Source organism: Lutjanus erythropterus, chromosome 6, assembly GCF_056507025.1.
Source record: "Lutjanus erythropterus isolate fLutEry1 chromosome 6, fLutEry1.hap2, whole genome shotgun sequence".
Taxonomy (NCBI): domain Eukaryota; kingdom Metazoa; phylum Chordata; class Actinopteri; order Lutjaniformes; family Lutjanidae; genus Lutjanus; species Lutjanus erythropterus.
In genome coordinates, this window is record NC_139322.1 from 23257780 (window position 1) to 23274320 (window position 16541).

The 16541-nt window shown below is 40.1% G+C and overlaps 1 protein-coding gene across 1 annotated transcript in view; it reads left to right on the forward strand.

Moving 5' to 3' along the window:
• The window catches only part of dip2ba (DIP2 acetate--CoA ligase B (putative)a), a 56312-nt gene that overhangs the window by 29842 nt on the left and 9929 nt on the right, over nucleotides 1–16541 (forward strand). Inside the window, exons 2-24 of the mRNA XM_084721247.1 lie at nucleotides 607–678; nucleotides 3606–3761; nucleotides 4657–4782; nucleotides 5425–5664; nucleotides 5752–5892; nucleotides 6695–6814; nucleotides 7665–7862; nucleotides 8173–8264; nucleotides 8344–8454; nucleotides 9119–9242; nucleotides 9574–9683; nucleotides 10372–10474; nucleotides 10816–10880; nucleotides 10981–11074; nucleotides 11969–12088; nucleotides 12195–12309; nucleotides 13170–13309; nucleotides 13449–13585; nucleotides 14533–14613; nucleotides 14723–14850; nucleotides 15012–15126; nucleotides 15377–15578; nucleotides 15680–15792. Coding sequence (XP_084577373.1) covers nucleotides 607–678; nucleotides 3606–3761; nucleotides 4657–4782; nucleotides 5425–5664; nucleotides 5752–5892; nucleotides 6695–6814; nucleotides 7665–7862; nucleotides 8173–8264; nucleotides 8344–8454; nucleotides 9119–9242; nucleotides 9574–9683; nucleotides 10372–10474; nucleotides 10816–10880; nucleotides 10981–11074; nucleotides 11969–12088; nucleotides 12195–12309; nucleotides 13170–13309; nucleotides 13449–13585; nucleotides 14533–14613; nucleotides 14723–14850; nucleotides 15012–15126; nucleotides 15377–15578; nucleotides 15680–15792 — 2903 coding nt within the window. The remainder of the gene's footprint in view (nucleotides 1–606; nucleotides 679–3605; nucleotides 3762–4656; nucleotides 4783–5424; nucleotides 5665–5751; nucleotides 5893–6694; nucleotides 6815–7664; nucleotides 7863–8172; nucleotides 8265–8343; nucleotides 8455–9118; nucleotides 9243–9573; nucleotides 9684–10371; nucleotides 10475–10815; nucleotides 10881–10980; nucleotides 11075–11968; nucleotides 12089–12194; nucleotides 12310–13169; nucleotides 13310–13448; nucleotides 13586–14532; nucleotides 14614–14722; nucleotides 14851–15011; nucleotides 15127–15376; nucleotides 15579–15679; nucleotides 15793–16541) is intronic.

The window sequence follows — 16541 nt, forward strand, 5'->3', positions numbered from 1 at the left end:
GTCTCGCCTCTGCTGCTCTCCAACAAGCTCTGGAAGCGGTGGGAATCCTGCCAGTCCAAGGCCGAATGAGGAAGGGAAGGGGTGGGGCTGGTGTACAGTGGGAAAAGTGGAGGAGGGGTGGAGGAGATAAATGGTTGAGTCCCATGTGAAACTGTCTCACATGGCTTCCTTTTTGCTCTGCTTACTATCCCAACTGTTCCAGATAGCCTTCAGTTTTGCCATTGTTCTAATCCTGGTGCACTTTATCTGCTAGTTGGCACAATCATATTTGGGTTTTGTAGCCCAGAGGAGGTTTCTGTGCTCTCATCATGTTTGTTCACCGGGGCTAATGTAAGACCAAACAATGGTGTTATCTCCTTGCCTAGTTGTAAATGGACTGAGCCGTCAACATGTGGAGTTCAGTAGATTTGGTTTAAAGAGGATTATTATTATGACTCAACCCCTGCAAATGTATTAGCTAAAGCAGAGGCTAGTGTGTGTCAGAGGGGTGTTGTGTGTACTTTATCTGGTTTATGTGTGTGTGTTTTTGTGTGTGTGCAGTTGACTGGTGTTTGTGTGGTAATTATGACTAACGTAACGGTGTGGTGTTGCTGTCCTCTCTCCTAGGTGACATCACACAGAAGGGCTATGAGAAAAAGAAAGCCAAGCTGCTGGCCTCCTACATCCAACATTTGCCAAGTAAGACCAACTCTTCCACTACTCTTTGCTTTCTCCTCATTTACAGAGTTTCTCAAGGTCCTTAAAGTGTCTTAAAACCAATAATCTGAACTGTATCCCTTAAAATGACTTAAATACAAATTTGACGGGTCTTAAAAATTGATTGATTGATGGCATTAACTTTACTTTTATAAAGTTGCATTCACGTCTCAGTGTTAAATGTGTTTATGGGAAAATTTACAAAATAAAACCAACATACTCAATAACCACTGATGCAAATTGTACTTTTCTGCCAGCATGGATTTGATAGAGGTCTTAAATTACTCTCATGATGGTCCTTAAAAGGTTGTTAAAAGTCTTAAATTTAACTTGTTTAAACCTGCAGAAACCCAGAGCTCACTTCTAAGAACTTATTCTCTTCTTTCTTGCCTAATTTTCACATAATCTTTCAGCATTCTGGGTATTAGTCACTCCATGATGCTGAAACTTTCGAGTAATTATGCCATAAAAACTCATCAACTCATGACTGGAAGCCGAAGGTTCGTTCTCATCTGTGTAGAGAATCACTTTTTTTTTTTTTTTTTTTTTTTTAAATCTTCTTACTGAAACTTTAAAAAATAGATAAAGTCAAGACAGTGTATCACAAAACACAGCACAAAGTAACTGTACCTAACAGCATGAACAAATATAAAGTAAATAAAATAAAATAAATAAAATGGGTAACATTTTACTTGGTGGGGTGTGTATATAAGGCTGTCACTATCCTGTCATAACAATGTCATGGCACCTGTCATGAACATGAGGTGTATTTATGAATATTTATGACCATTGTCATTAAGTGTCATTTGGTCAATTATGTTATTTTTCTTGCAAGATCGACCTTGTTAGGACAGCTTGACATTTATCAAAACAAGATGACCTGTCAGTGTCTTTGTCATGACAACTTGCCATTATCAAACTTAAAGATACTGTTTAGGTTTATGTTTTAACATGACATTACACTGTCATATGTGGTTGGTTTTGACACTGGTTATAAGTAAGTCATGAATGTTTTCATTGACATCAAGTAAAGTGGTATATTTTGGACATGTCATAAAGATGTCATTAAGTTTGTTACACTGTCAAATGCTTTTGTAACGGTGTCATTAATAATTTCTTGGACTTAAAGTAAAGTGGTACCATTTGACATAAAGATGTCATTAAATGTTATAAGGCCAGTTACAGTGCAGTATTCAAGTGCTTAACTTACAAGCTCAAACACTATCAATGTTGCATTAAAAAAAAAAAAAGATTTGATTGAATGACACCTGTATAACAGTATTTATTTATACATTTATAAATGTCATGTTCATGACAGGTGTCGTGAGATGGTTATGACAGCAGATTATAACTAGAAACAAAGTGTAATGATAAAATAACATACATTGCACATCTATATCCATGTGTGCCTGTGTGTGTTCATGCATGAGAATGAGAAGGGGTGTGGGGATCAGAGGGACAAACTCTGCTGTTTAGATACAAATTTATGTCCAAAGTAAAAGAGATATGGCTGCCAGACCTCTCTGTCGAGCCTCTTGTTGAGTATGAAAGTATTTTTTAGCTTCAAATATGCCATAACAGTTACCACCCATTGAGAATGTGATGGAGGCTTGTTAGATTTCCACTGTATCAGTATCAGCCTTCATACTGGTAGTGAGGAAAAACTAGTGCATCAGTCTGAGTCACCGACAGTGAAACCTCCTGCAGGGGCGACTCCAAAATATTGCAGTTGCTGGGTGTGGTTGTATTTCTTTATCACATATATATGAAAAAGTCTCAAAGATGAGTGTGGTTTTAAATGTGAAGTTTTACTCCAGTAACTTCACTGTGTGTCCAGTGTGATTGTGACACTCTTTGTCCAAGTTGTCCAAGAGAATTTCTGGCTTTCTGTGGCACTCTAGTGGCCAAAATGTGAATTGCACATGTAACAACCAATCACACCGAAACATCTAACAACTTCTATAATAACTACACCGCTGTAGGAAATCCCCAGAATAACAAAACCACTGTGTGCCTCAGAGTCTGTGCTGTCAACTGTGAACCCATGAAGACAATGAGCTTAAACCACAGTCAGTTTACAAGCAGTAACAGAAGTAGGGAAGTATCAGAGTTTCACTGTACTACTACAGTATGAGCCAGTCACCTCTGTCCTCATTTGTAAGCTGATCTGTTCAGTTTTTTCAGTCAGCTGACTTGCATGAGGGTGTGGTGTTTCCTCAGGAAAAATTGCACCACATTAGCATCGGCATGAAAAAGTCCTTCTTGATGTGTCACTGTGAGCTAATTTAAAATGTGGAATACTTGACTCCCCTCTCTGCTAATGTAACCTTGGCCTGTTTTTTGGCTTGAGCACACAGGAAATTGAAAAGGACTGCAAAAATCTAAATCTCATGAATAATTTCCATATGTTACACTTTAATTAAATCCCCATGGTTGTTAGTGGGTTCTGCTTTCTGTTGTGTTATGGACAGCTTGTCCTGGATGGCAGTATTTTGAAGCTTTGAAGGTCACCTCCTGCTCCTTCTCCTGTCCCCCCAGTCCTCCTTATCCCTCTGAGCCATCATCTCCTCAGAGGCTCTGTTGCCAAGGCCCTCTGGGGGGAGAGGACAGTTGACTAAAAATACATTTGCTCGAATCCAGCCTAGTTTCATGTACTGCGTTAACAGTGTAAGTTGCATCAGTCAAGTACATGTCCTTATTTCACTTCATGCTCAGAGGCTCTGTAGTGAGGTTAAATTTAGAGAGCTTCTCGGAGTGTCATATAATATTTATACCTACATGTAGCTGTAATGGTATTATGTAAAGAAAAAGTGTGCAGCTTCCCAAAAGCTCATGTTAATGTGTTGTTTATTAATGTTACCCTACATGTGTTTTTATTGACTTTGCACATACCTGCCTCTGTTCTGTAGATGTGGATCTGTCTCTGCCAGATGTGCAGCTTTCCCCGGGCCACAGTGCCGACCCCAGCCCCAGTCCTGAGGCTCCAGGCCCCTCCACATCTTCAGCCTCTAGACACCACCGTGCACACCGCAGCGGAGGGGCCAGGGATGAGCGCTACAGATCAGGTACACACCATATATGCACAGGGTTCCCACGCAACCTGGAAAACGGTTGACTATTTTTCCAGTCATGGAGAACGTATGGAAAATAAGGGGAAAAGTAAAATGCCCTGGAAAATTTGATGTTGTCCTGGAAAATTATTTCAACATACTCCTATGTTCTTGTAGCTGAGAATGAACCACTAGGCCAGGGGTCTCAAACACATATTGGCCTGGGGCCCACTGCTGGTATAGTCATTGCATTGGTGGGTCACTTCAGTGTTCAAGTACTACAAGAAAACGCAATATCTTTATTTCCAATACTATTATGTTTTTGTAACACTTAACAGAAAAATGCAAACAGCAGTTTATGTTATTTATTTTTTTTATTTACCGTGCTTTGGACATAAACTCAACAGTTCTTCTGTCATTTCAAATTGGTCTTTAATGCCCCTGATGGAAATGGGCACTGTCAGTTTTGCCTGTGTTTTACTCAAGTGCTGAAGTTTCATTTCAATTGGATATGAAGGGGTAGTTAAAATTGGCATAAAACAACAACAACAAAAAATAAAATAAACAAAATAAGTTTGTGGACATGATTATATTATATTATATTTTGGACATCATGTTGTTGGGGCGAAGGGAGGCAATTTGCAAACTCTGTTAGCATGTTTGGTTCATTTGCTTGCAGTGGTTTAAGGGTTTATGATTTAAAGCTGGCTTGGAGTACTGATTTCAAATGTGTGTTGGGCATCGTTAAGAGAGTCTGATAATAATGAATGGGAGGCCGGGGTCAAAATGAATGATACAGGGTATATAAAATACACACACTTAAACAAACCACACTGAAATATGTCAATATCTTTCTGTCTGTCTACCTCACCTGTTTGTCTCACTCTGTTTATTCTTACTGTTTATGTAGACATCCACACAGAGGCTGTGCAGGCAGCACTGGCCAAACACAAAGAAGAGAAGATGGCACTGCCCATGCCAACCAAGAGACGCTCAGCCTTTGTCCAGTCTCCCATAGATACCTGCACACCTCCAGGTAAACTAGATTTCTCACCCCCAGAGTAGGGTTGGTTGTTATTATGGTCTATACTATGTGACAGTAGAAATGTGAATTAGTTTTGGCAATATCGTCTCCACTGTGGAAGCTATTCTCACATGATCTCCTAAATCCAGCTGCCTCTCAAGATAACGTGATTCGGGCAGCTGGACTTACCATGTTGTTACACGTCGTGAGAGCGACAGTTTGTTGCAGTAATGCACTTCTAAGCTGGTTTGCCAACTGCCACAGGAGAGGAGTGACAAGAAAATATGGAGGAGGAGAGTGAAATTGTAAATACAAAGAAGGAGGCATCCCAAACAGGCTGGCATTTATTTGCACCTGTTAACTGTGAAACCTGGAACACTTAAAATGTTTGTTCTCATTTGGAAGCACGAAGCTTCCATTTTGAAATAATGTTAGTTTAACTGTTCTGATTCCTTTGTACATAAGTACACTCTCATGTCAGGCAAGCGCTTTTTTTGAGTTGTATGGAAGTTCCAAATTATTTTAAATTTCCTCAATTGAATTTACAGGAGAATTATTGTATCATGATACATACCATTACCGTGAAAACAATAAAATCACATACCACAATGAAAACAAAACACCAAAATAATCCAGATTTTCTCTTTACATCAGACACATCTTCTGCATCAGAGGATGAGGGCTCCCTGCGCAGAAAGGCAGCTCTCAGTGCAGTTCTAGCCCAAAGTCTGCAGAGCCCTGACTACTGGATCAACCGTTCCGTCCAAAGCTCCTCCACGTCCTCGTCTGCTTCCTCCACCCTCTCCCATGGAGAGCCCAAGACCCAGCCACAGCCCCAGATCCAGCCCGCTGCTTCTGTGTTGGCCGATGTACTGGCTCATACACGCATCGGTAAACTTCACTGATAAATACATGTCTAATACTAACTGAAAAATAACAGTGGTGGTTGGCTGTTGTTCTCTTTTATGACGCTCACTTTCTCTTCTTCTTTAGAAAACAGTGTCCCCCCAGATGTGACATCCTCCACGCCCCAGGAGAGAGGGTCCAGGGTGGACCTGCCTCCAGCGGTCAGGGGCATGAGCCGTGGACAGAGTCGCTCCAGCATGCTGGATACCGCTGACGGTACACACACACTTACACAAGACAGCACGATAATAAATGTCTGTTGGTGGTATAAATGTTTGTATCAGGGTGTACACTTCTGGAGAAAAATCACCAATAATCTTACTTCTGTTCCTGAAAAGTGGTTGCTTTCATCTGGTTGTTGATCTTCAGATTTGGGAGGTTTAACTATTTGCCTGTTCTAATCTGTTCATGTCAGTTGAGTGACATTTTCTGTTTTGCATTGATCATATGCGGTGACGAAGCTGATTGGAGGGCATTCAAATCAGAGAATCTGCCCATGTTCTCCCAGAATCATCTTGAACACCGTCCTCATTTCACTGTGTGGTGAACGCTGCTAATGACAGATATTTTGTGTTCTTTCTTTTGGGTCCATTAATCCTGTCCCTGTCTTGCCTTTCATTTAAAAAAGGAAAAAGAAAAGGTAATATAAATCGAACCTGGGGAAGGGGAGGGATGCTGAAGAGGCCCAGTCAGCTTGCTTTCCATACTGGTGTTTGTCTATCTGTCTTCATGTTTGTCTTGTGTCATAGATTTAGACTTAGAGAAACTCCTTAAATTATTTTCCTAAAGATTGTCCAATCTGTGTCCCCTTCAAGTACCAATTTTCCCTTTTGAATCTTTCCTGCTGCTGATTCTGGTCCTGACTGTGTGCTAGTGCGTAGGGTTCTGCCAGTGTGAGTGCGTGTGATGAAGTAGAGCTCTGTGTTAGAATAGAAATGCATGTGTGGGTGCGCATGGTTTCTTTTTGTTGTTTGTTTACATGTGTTTGTGACGGTGGCTGTTCTCGGTGTTTGTCCAGGCGTGCCTGTCAGCAGCAGGGTGTCCACCAAGATCCAGCAGCTGTTAAACACGCTCAAACGGCCGAAGAGACCACCACTCAGTGAATTCTTCGTTGATGACTCCGAGGAGATTGTAGAAGGTGAGGCACATAGAGTGTATATGCAGTCATGTTTTTCCTTTTATTGTAAAAGAAAATGGGTAAAAAAACTGTGATAATCACAGGTATAAACACCTTCCTTATTCACATGAGCTCATTATCATTTATCAGGACATATGGGGTGGGTTGCTCCATTCATACAGTGGTTCATATTTTTTTTTAAACTGTTTTTTTATATTACTTTTGGTAACATTAGATCTTTAGATCAAAGTTCTTAAGAGGGGCAAAAAATATTTCAAGAAGATATCTATTAATCTATTACAGGTGACCATCCCTGCACAAAAATAATATTTCAAATTTAAAATAGTGCCATCAATGTGTATACCCGTCCCAGTCCATTAGTCCATTGGTCTGCTGTAGGGGGTTGATTTTCAAGAAATAGTGACCGATGTTTAAGGAGTGTGACATACAGTTTGTCAGAAGCTATGCCATTCAACTGCATTATTCTATACACTAGCTAGGTACTGCAAATTGTTTTGTTATGCAGATTACCTCAAAATGCCAAATAATCTGTCCATCACTAACACTGTTAATGTATAATTAATGGAAGTGCAACAGAAAAAATGGCCAAAATTAATGTATCTACCATTTTGCACTAGCCAGAGAGAAGTATAATTTTAAACTAAATCACACTGTTGAGGAATTAATTTTGCATGAGACTCTTCTTGGCTGTTGGCCGGTGACAAATTTACTCATTGCCCACACATTATAATCTACCATCATTTTTGTGACATATTAGTTGTGTTGCCCACTGTGTTATTGAAGGACTATTCATATCTTCTCCTAATCGTCCACTGCCTCCCCTCTCATCTGTACCTCTGTTGTCGTACAGTGCCCCAGCCGGACCCCAACACCCCAAAGCCAGAGGGACGTCAAATCATCCCAGTGAAGGGGGAGCCCCTCGGAGTGGTCAGTAACTGGCCTCCTGCCCTGCAGGCTGCCCTGGCCCGCTGGGGGGCCACCCAGGCCAAGAGCCCTGCCCTTACTGCTCTGGACATCACAGGCAAACCCCTCTACACACTCACATATGGTGAGCAAAACTTTGACTCATACAAATGTTAATGTAGACAGTAAACGGCAAAGGTTTTGTTCAACTCCTCAGTTCATGAAGTTCGTGTTGTTGTGTCCACCAAATGTAAATGTGAGATGTATCTCTTACATATGAGCTGGCTCGACTGAATAAATATTTGTTGGCCTGAAAAGAACAACACCTACATTTCCTCTAGTGTGGAGCTATAGTGGGTTGTGGAGTTCAACTCTCCAGGATCAGTTATACAACATTAATAAAAGGACAACAGACAGGACATTTTAAAATCATCATTTGCTTTTCTTTTCCACAGGCAAACTATGGAGTCGCAGTCTGAAACTGGCCTATACACTGCTGAACAAACTGGGCACAAAGACAGAACCTGTCCTACAACCTGGAGATCGGGTAAGACTCTGTCAGTCATCACTCAGTACTTAAAGTATAAAGGAACACACTGCAGAAACTGGGTTTTTCTGTTTCTTAGGTGGCGCTGGTGTATCCAAACAGTGACCCTGGCATGTTCTGGGTGGCTTTCTATGGCTGCCTGTTAGCTGAGGTCATTCCTGTGCCCATTGAGGTACCACTGTCACGACAGGTAATGATTCCCTTCCTCTGTAGTGATGGTGTTTAGACCGAGACTGTCACAGTAGTTTTTCATAGCAGTTTCCATGGTTACACTTCATTCACATCATCATTGTTTAATGTTACTTGACAGCATTATTGTCCGTGTTGGCTAGCTTCTCCAAAATGGACAACAAAGACAAAACAAAAAGAAAAGAAAGCCAAACTGGACAGAAGATGAGAATGTTGTTTTTCTTAGAGAATATGGAGAGCACAAACACATAATCCAAAGTATATTTAACTCATTTATAACAAATACACACAACCAGGAGATGTAGCAAGAAGTAACTGACAAAAACAGTGTGAGAAATCTGCTGTGAAACGAACAGTAGATGAAGATGTGAAGAAATATGAATATATTGCATTGTCTTATGTTCCACAAATTATTTCACTTGTAAGGGACTCTTATGGGTCCCTTAAAGTTTTCAGAGGCAAATGGTTAGAAAAGACCTTCTAGCAACACATAAGATAATACTTACAAGTAACTAAGGGCAAACACTTAATTACTCACATGGCCATATGGAAAATATGGATTTATTTTGATCAGGATATTGACAGCTGGGGTCTATGTGTGGTTTTTAATTGTCACAGTTGTGTATATTGTCCAGAAGTCTCTTGACCCTTGTTTCTCTCCATAGGATGCAGGCAGCCAGCAGATTGGCTTCCTACTGGGCAGCTGTGGTGTTAGTCTGGCGCTGACCAGTGAGGTGTGTCTCAAAGGGCTGCCCAAGACACCAAACGGAGAGATCATCCAGTTCAAAGGTCAGTCAGTCCAAATGCTGCTTGCTCAGCAGCAGTCGCCTCTTACTCAGTCTCAGTGGGAGCCATTAGCTTGACTCAGTAAAGAAAATATACAGTGTGATGTTCATTGACTAATTTAGGGCCACGGTGTGTGAGTGGGCGGCTCTGTGATCACTCTACTTGTAAAGTATCGGCTGTTCACCTTTGGCCATGAGGTTGCAAGGTGAACTCTGTCAATTTAGGTCGGCTCCAAATTAGTTCAGCTTACCACACTTTGTTTTTGCTTAGTGTCAGCTAAAATATCTTTGTATGTTTCTTTGTGGTGTTGTGATTTTGTGATTTTGTTCACCAGGGTGGCCGAGGATGAAATGGGTAGTGACGGACACCAAGTACCTGACCAAACCATCCAAAGACTGGCAGCCTCACATTCCCACCGCCAACACAGATACAGCCTACATTGAGGTACGCTTCAAAATACCCCGTCAATTTTTCACATTTCTACTATGGTTACACCAGATTAAAGCAAACAAACATAGTATGTAAGATAAAAAGCAAGTATTGCAAGTCAAGAAGCAGAAATTAAAAAAATAAAATATGAAAAAATGCTATAAAATATGTACAATATGTTATGTAAATGAGTCACAGTGTGACTGAGCCAATACTGCCCCAAAACTGTGCAACTTCCTGCATGACAAACTTGGAAAAGCGATTTAAACTTGTTATTTAAACAACTTTGGAAAACATATAATACCTGTTTTATTTGTTGGTTTATCTAACAGATAAATGCATAATAAAATAATAAACATTGCTGTAAGTGCTCCAGTTAGCCAAGAGTCTATTTTTCATCTGTAGGCACTGCACAGATTTTACACACTCACTCTAAAAACAGAATATAAGATTGTAGTTATAAAGTTATCATAAGAACATTATTCAGGATTCACAGAGGCTCGTAATACAAGAAATGCAAAACAAATAAAATAAATGAGGAACATTCATGTTAATAGAAATATGAAATGTGTGAAATATATGTGATATGTATATACCTTATGTATGAAATATATTGATGATTGTTATGATTGGTTTGTTTTCAGGTGGGTTGTGCTCTCATTTAACTCTGTCAGTGTTTGTGTGTGTGTTTCTTCCACCACAGTACAAAGCCAGTAAAGAGGGGACAGTGATGGGAGTTGCTGTGTCCAAGATCTCTATGCTGACCCACTGTCAAGCCCTGACGCAGGCCTGTAACTACTGTGAAGGTCAGAGCTTAGTGCCTTGTGTAACTTACACCTCTCCTGCTTCTCTGTCTCAGTAGATACTCTAGCTTTATAAACTAGGTATTTAAGTTCAAAAGTGCTCCTCTCCTGAGCATTTCAGCAGCACGTTTCATCGGCTGCCTGACCCATAATTTATTTTCACTCTCTCCTGCTCAAAGAGAGGCACCTCAGAAGATTAGCCGAGGATCATCATTAGAGAGAATATGCACTCTAATGGGCCACAAAATGACATTTTTGCTAGTGCCTAAATTATGCATGTTTTACACAGTTAGCTGGTCATTGCACACATCTTCATTTATATGTTTTTGCGTTTTCTGTCGTAGGGGAGACACTGGTCAATGTGTTGGACTGCAAGAAGGATATGGGCCTGTGGCATGGCGTTTTAACGGTACGATTGAATGCAACAATTTGTACTGTTTATCTAGACTAGTTTAACTTCGGTATGTAGCACAGTGTAACACTGACGATATGTGTATTTTTTTTTCCAGAGTGTCATGAACAGAATCCACACCATCACAGTGCCATATGCTGTCATGAAAGCATGTCCCATGTCCTGGGTGCAGAGAGTCCACATTCACAAAGGTTCAGCTAATGTCTAATCTTTATTTTATATTACATTTATTTATTTATCTAAATTTACATCTAAACCTGTAGAACGTATATTAGGAAAAAAAAGGGGATGATATTAAAAGATTTTAATACTGAATTTAATCTTTTTACTGAGGTTGTCAAATGAAGCCCCAAGTGTCTTCACTGCATCCTCACTGCAAAATGAAATTAAAAAAAAAAAAAAATCTTCAAACAGAATCCTCTGAAGTGATTGGTTGGTTGGATTAAATGAGCTGGTCTATTTTATTAGAGCTAAAATAGATATTTTGTTATTTTGGTTATATAAATGTAATTTATGGTGCTGTTAGACTGCCCTGTTAGTACAGGTGCATGCCTTTCTTTGTGTGCAATAAGCAGGACAACTAACAGTTTTTTAACTTAAAAGGCTAAACACCAGCAAATATGGGTTAAAGCAGAATGTTCTTTTAGATAAAACATGTTGTGAATTTTGGTTTTGATTACATATATCTTTTTTCAATAAATTTGGAATTCACAGTGACTTGGAGTTGTTGAAAATGTTTGAATCACACCAGTTGGAAATGATCCTAGACAGCCACTGCTGGAATCTAATTTTATAAGTACTGTAGTTGAATACAAAATATTTGTGCAGCTTAATCTTTTTCTGTGCAGAAATGACAGGTTTTAAACAGGGTGAATACATGCTGTGTAGCATTTAAATGTTGATCTAGAATTCGACTGTCAACATTATGAGCAAAGACTACCTGCAAGACCATAAAGTTAAATAAATTGGTGACAAAAGTTGAGGAGAGATCATATAGTAAATATAATTGGTGAAACATACTGTAAATACAATATGCAAGTGCACAAGTGCACCATATATAACATATTCCCCTCACCCTCTGTTAGCACGTGTGGCCTTGGTGAAGTGCCGTGACCTCCACTGGGCCATGATGGCCCACAAGGACCAGAAGGACACCAACCTGTCCTCCATACGTATGCTTATTGTGGCTGATGGAGCAAACCCATGTGAGTCACTTCTCCTGCACAAATATGGTCCATTTGTAATAAAGACACTTATCATATTTCTCATATTTCTACCCTGTTTTGGTAAAGTTTTGTTTTTTGTTCTTAGGGTCTGTGTCGTCATGTGATGCCTTCCTGAATGTGTTCCAGTCTCATGGTCTGAAGCCTGAGGTGATCTGTCCATGTGCCACCTCTCCTGAGGCCCTAACTGTGGCCATACGCAGGTATTGTGCCACATCTAGACACTCACATGCTCTGGGAAGAGACGCTTTGATACTGGAGTTCAAAACAAGTGCTGTTTTATCTGTAAACAACAAAAGTAACTGCACAAAATGCACACTATTAAGCCACAAAGGTGCATAGATTTACAGGGATTTATTGGTAGAATATGACAGGAATTTAATATGTTTTCATTTGTGTATAATTACCTGAAAATAAGAATCGTTGTGATTTTGTTACCTTAGAATGAGCCGTGGAGGCTGCCCTGTTTCACCACCATGTTTCTACAGTAGCCCAGAACAGAATGCTGGCTCTAGATAGGTCTGGTTTCTTATTTTGCAAGTGTTGTGGCCACCGAAGTTTCTCCTACAGGCTTTGAAGGGGAGGGTGAGATGAAGGGTAATCAATTGGTTGCAGTCTACAATCTCACTGCTTGATGCCACTAAATCTTACATACTGCTCCTTTTAATTTACTGCATCTTAAAATATGGGATGTATGTTGTGTTTTGACATGTAACAAACAATATGTAGCTGACTACCTGACATGAAGGAAAGAGGAACAAAAAAGACAAATAAGAAGAAGACAGATAAACAGGCATGAGCATGTGTCTTAGAATTTCACATCTCTGTTTAACATTACACCTCTTGTAGTTCAAGTTAAAATGAAGTCTAAGCAAAAGTAATTTCACTATTTTAAGTGTAAATCAGCTAAACCAAACTGTGATCTCTATTTTTTTCTGTCTGAACACTGAAACCACTTTAACACAGAGACTTGTTTTGTGCATCAGCAGGCCTCAACAATGTGTTAACATTTGCGCTGCCTTCCTGTCTGGCCTGTTCACTTCTCTTTTTGCCTTCTCCACAGGCCTGGTGCGCGAGGAGCTCCACTACCAGCCAGGGCCATCCTGTCCATGGGCGGGCTGAGCCATGGGGTGATCAGGGTGAACACAGAGGACAAGAACTCTGCTCTCACTGTTCAGGATGTGGGTCACATCATGCCTGGAGGTTAGCAGTTAGCTTTAATTGACACTGCAGAAGTTCAGCAGCTTCCACAGTTACTGTACATTCCTTACTTCATATTATCTTTTACTCAGGTATATAAACATGTAATGTTAACATTGTGACCTGTGTGTGTGCGTTTCAGCTCTGATGTGCATTGTGAAACCAGATGGGCCTCCTCAGCTGTGCAAGACGGATGAAATAGGGGAGATTGTGATCAACTCTCGGGCTGGAGGCACCATGTACTATGGACTGCCAGGTGTCACCAAGAACACATTTGAGGTCTGTCAAAGTTAAAACCCATTTTTAAGAGCTATAAGATTCATCCCATATCTATTGTTGATACACAGTGGTTCTAAAACTTTTTTTTCTGAAATCCCCTCCCACCCCAAAGTTCAACAATTATAGAGGAGGCAACTAATAAAAAAAATCCAATTCGAATTTAAGTGAAATAAAGGTTGATATGATAGCAAACTCTTCCCCACATAAATCATCGTCATCATTCCACTTAGTTTCACTCTGTATTTTCCCCTGGTCATCCCTGACACCCTACAGTGGCTCCGTGCCCCTCAGGGGCTTGACTCCAGTGGTTTTAGAATCACTAGAGTATTAAAAAAACGTAGCATGCTGTTAGCTCTTAAATAGATATTTGATATGAGACAAGGAATGTAGTTTGCAACAGCGTTCGAATCACAGCTGACCTAACAATACAAGTTCAGTTAATTATGGTATTATAAGACTGAAACGGTCAAAAATTATCTAAGTGTTTATTCAAGATCTTAGTTCAGTCCTTATTTTCCTATCTGAAATTTGACAAAACTGTTACCAGCGCCTCTTTTTGGCATGGTATCAGATCAGGTTTGAAGTATCGTTTTTTAAATGCTAGTATTGTATTGAAGTTTAAAAATTCTGGGATTGTGACAACTCTAGTGTTGAGATCGGTTCCAGTCCCCCACAAACCTGCACAGGACAACATGGATTTAGTTTATCCACTAGATGGAGCCACAATCATCATAAAAATGTTACACTGAATTTATTCCCTCATTTACTGATAGCAAGCCTCATAAAGAGCTGTTTCCAGTCAATCCCTGTGTATTTTTGTCCAATACATATTTTAGCTTAGATATTGTTAGGCAATAATTTACCTCTAAACTAAACTTTTAACTGCAGTATCACATATATACTGTGTATATTTGAGTGCAATCTCTGATTTCATTGCTTATCTTTAGGTGATCCCCGTCAACCAAGCCGGAGCACCTATAGGAGAAATTCCTTTCAGTCGCACTGGCCTGCTTGGATTTGTAGGACCGGTAAGACATGTGCATAACACAATTACACACACAAATAAAGGGTTCGCTTTCTGAAATTTCACTGGTGATATCTGTTTTCCTCGCTGAGTGAAACCGTCTTGCTCCACAGGGCAGTCTGGTGTTTGTTGTGGGGAAGATTGAGGGGCTGCTGATGGTGAGCGGGCGACGCCACAATGCCGACGACCTGGTGGCCACTGCGTTAGCTGTGGAACCTGTCAAAACAGTTTACAGGGGGAGGTGAGACCTCAAAGAAGGCAATGTCAGAAATATGTGTCCATATAAAATGATAGAAATTCTTGTATATCCTCCCACAACTGAACAGCCTCATGAAAGTCCTGCAGCCGCTTCCTGTGTGTTGAAGTGTGTGAGAGCTCATTTTTCTGTTGTCATTCATGCAGGATCGCTGTGTTCTCAGTGACGGTGTTTTATGATGAGAGGATAGTGATTGTGGCAGAGCAGAGGCCTGATGCCAGTGAGGAGGACAGCTTCCAGTGGATGAGTCGAGTCCTGCAGGTAAATCACATATTTACTGTCACCTAATATGAATATTCAATCAATACCGGTCTTTTTAATGATGGCATTTATTTGTACTAACTCTTGTTCTGTCTTTAGTTTGGTTTGAAAGAGTTGTGTGCCCTTGAAAATAATCATTTCATTGACTATACAAGTCGCAGCAGCCTTTTCTTGTGAGGACATTTTATGATCTACTGTGTTAATTTTGCGTTCATCAAACTATATCACATGCTGCCTATTTTCTGCTCAGGCTATCGACAGTATCCATCAGGTCGGCCTGTACTGCCTGGCCCTCGTCCCTGCCAACACCCTCCCAAAGACGCCCCTAGGAGGCATCCACATCTGTGAAACCAAGCAGAACTTTCTGGAGGGAAATCTGCACCCCTGTAATATCCTGATGTGCCCACACACCTGTGTTACCAACCTGCCCAAACCACGCCAGAAACAACCAGGTAGGCGGTCTCTGATCATCATCAATATAGCAAAAGAGGATTATTATGTCATTATGTGGTTTGTGCTGTTGGTATCTCTGATTTATCTTTGATCTGTTCAGTGGATGTCGGTCCTGCCTCTATGCTGGTCGGCAATTTGGTGGCAGGGAAACGGATCGCCCAGGCAACAGGCAGAGAGCTGGGTGTAGTGGAGGACCAGGATTTGATCCGAAAGGTACTCTTAACCACACAGGCTCTGAACCATACTTTGACCACACTTTGACCCTAGAGTAATTGTCAGAAGTGGTAATTATTTACTGCTCTTTTTTAGTGACTTTTTTTATTTATATATTACTGTTAATTGTTCTATCTGAAGCACTCTAATATTTCCACCTAGACAGTGAGAGAAATTTAAATAAACTTTATACTATTGCTATTCTTAGTCACTTTATATTGATATTCTCTATTATAATTATTTTTATTAGAGTTGCAATGATTAGTTGATTGGCAGCTATTTTTATAATCAAATAAATGTTTACGTGATTTATCAAGTAAAATGATATATCTTATATAATGGTTCCAGCTTCTCAGTTGTTGTCTTAACATTATTGTAAACTTAATATCTTCGATTTTTGGACTGTTGGTCAGCAAAACAACAACTTTGATGATGCTGTGGGAAATTGTAATGGAAAGTTTTCATTGTTTTCTTGCCTAACAGAAAATAATAAGCAAATGTATTGATTATGAAAATAATCTTAAGTTTCATTCTTAGGGAAGACTGGGGACAGTTTCAACACCTTTTGTATTTTTCTGTTACCCAGAGAGTATTGGGACAAGACAAAAGAAATCTTCGTATATTAAACTTACATCTGTCCTCTAATTGCCCATTTAAAGATGATTACATATGGCATCATTCACAGCATTTATTTGACTGAAAGTCAGATGTTGAAACTCAGCCCAACCCTTAGGTCATGATTAGGGACT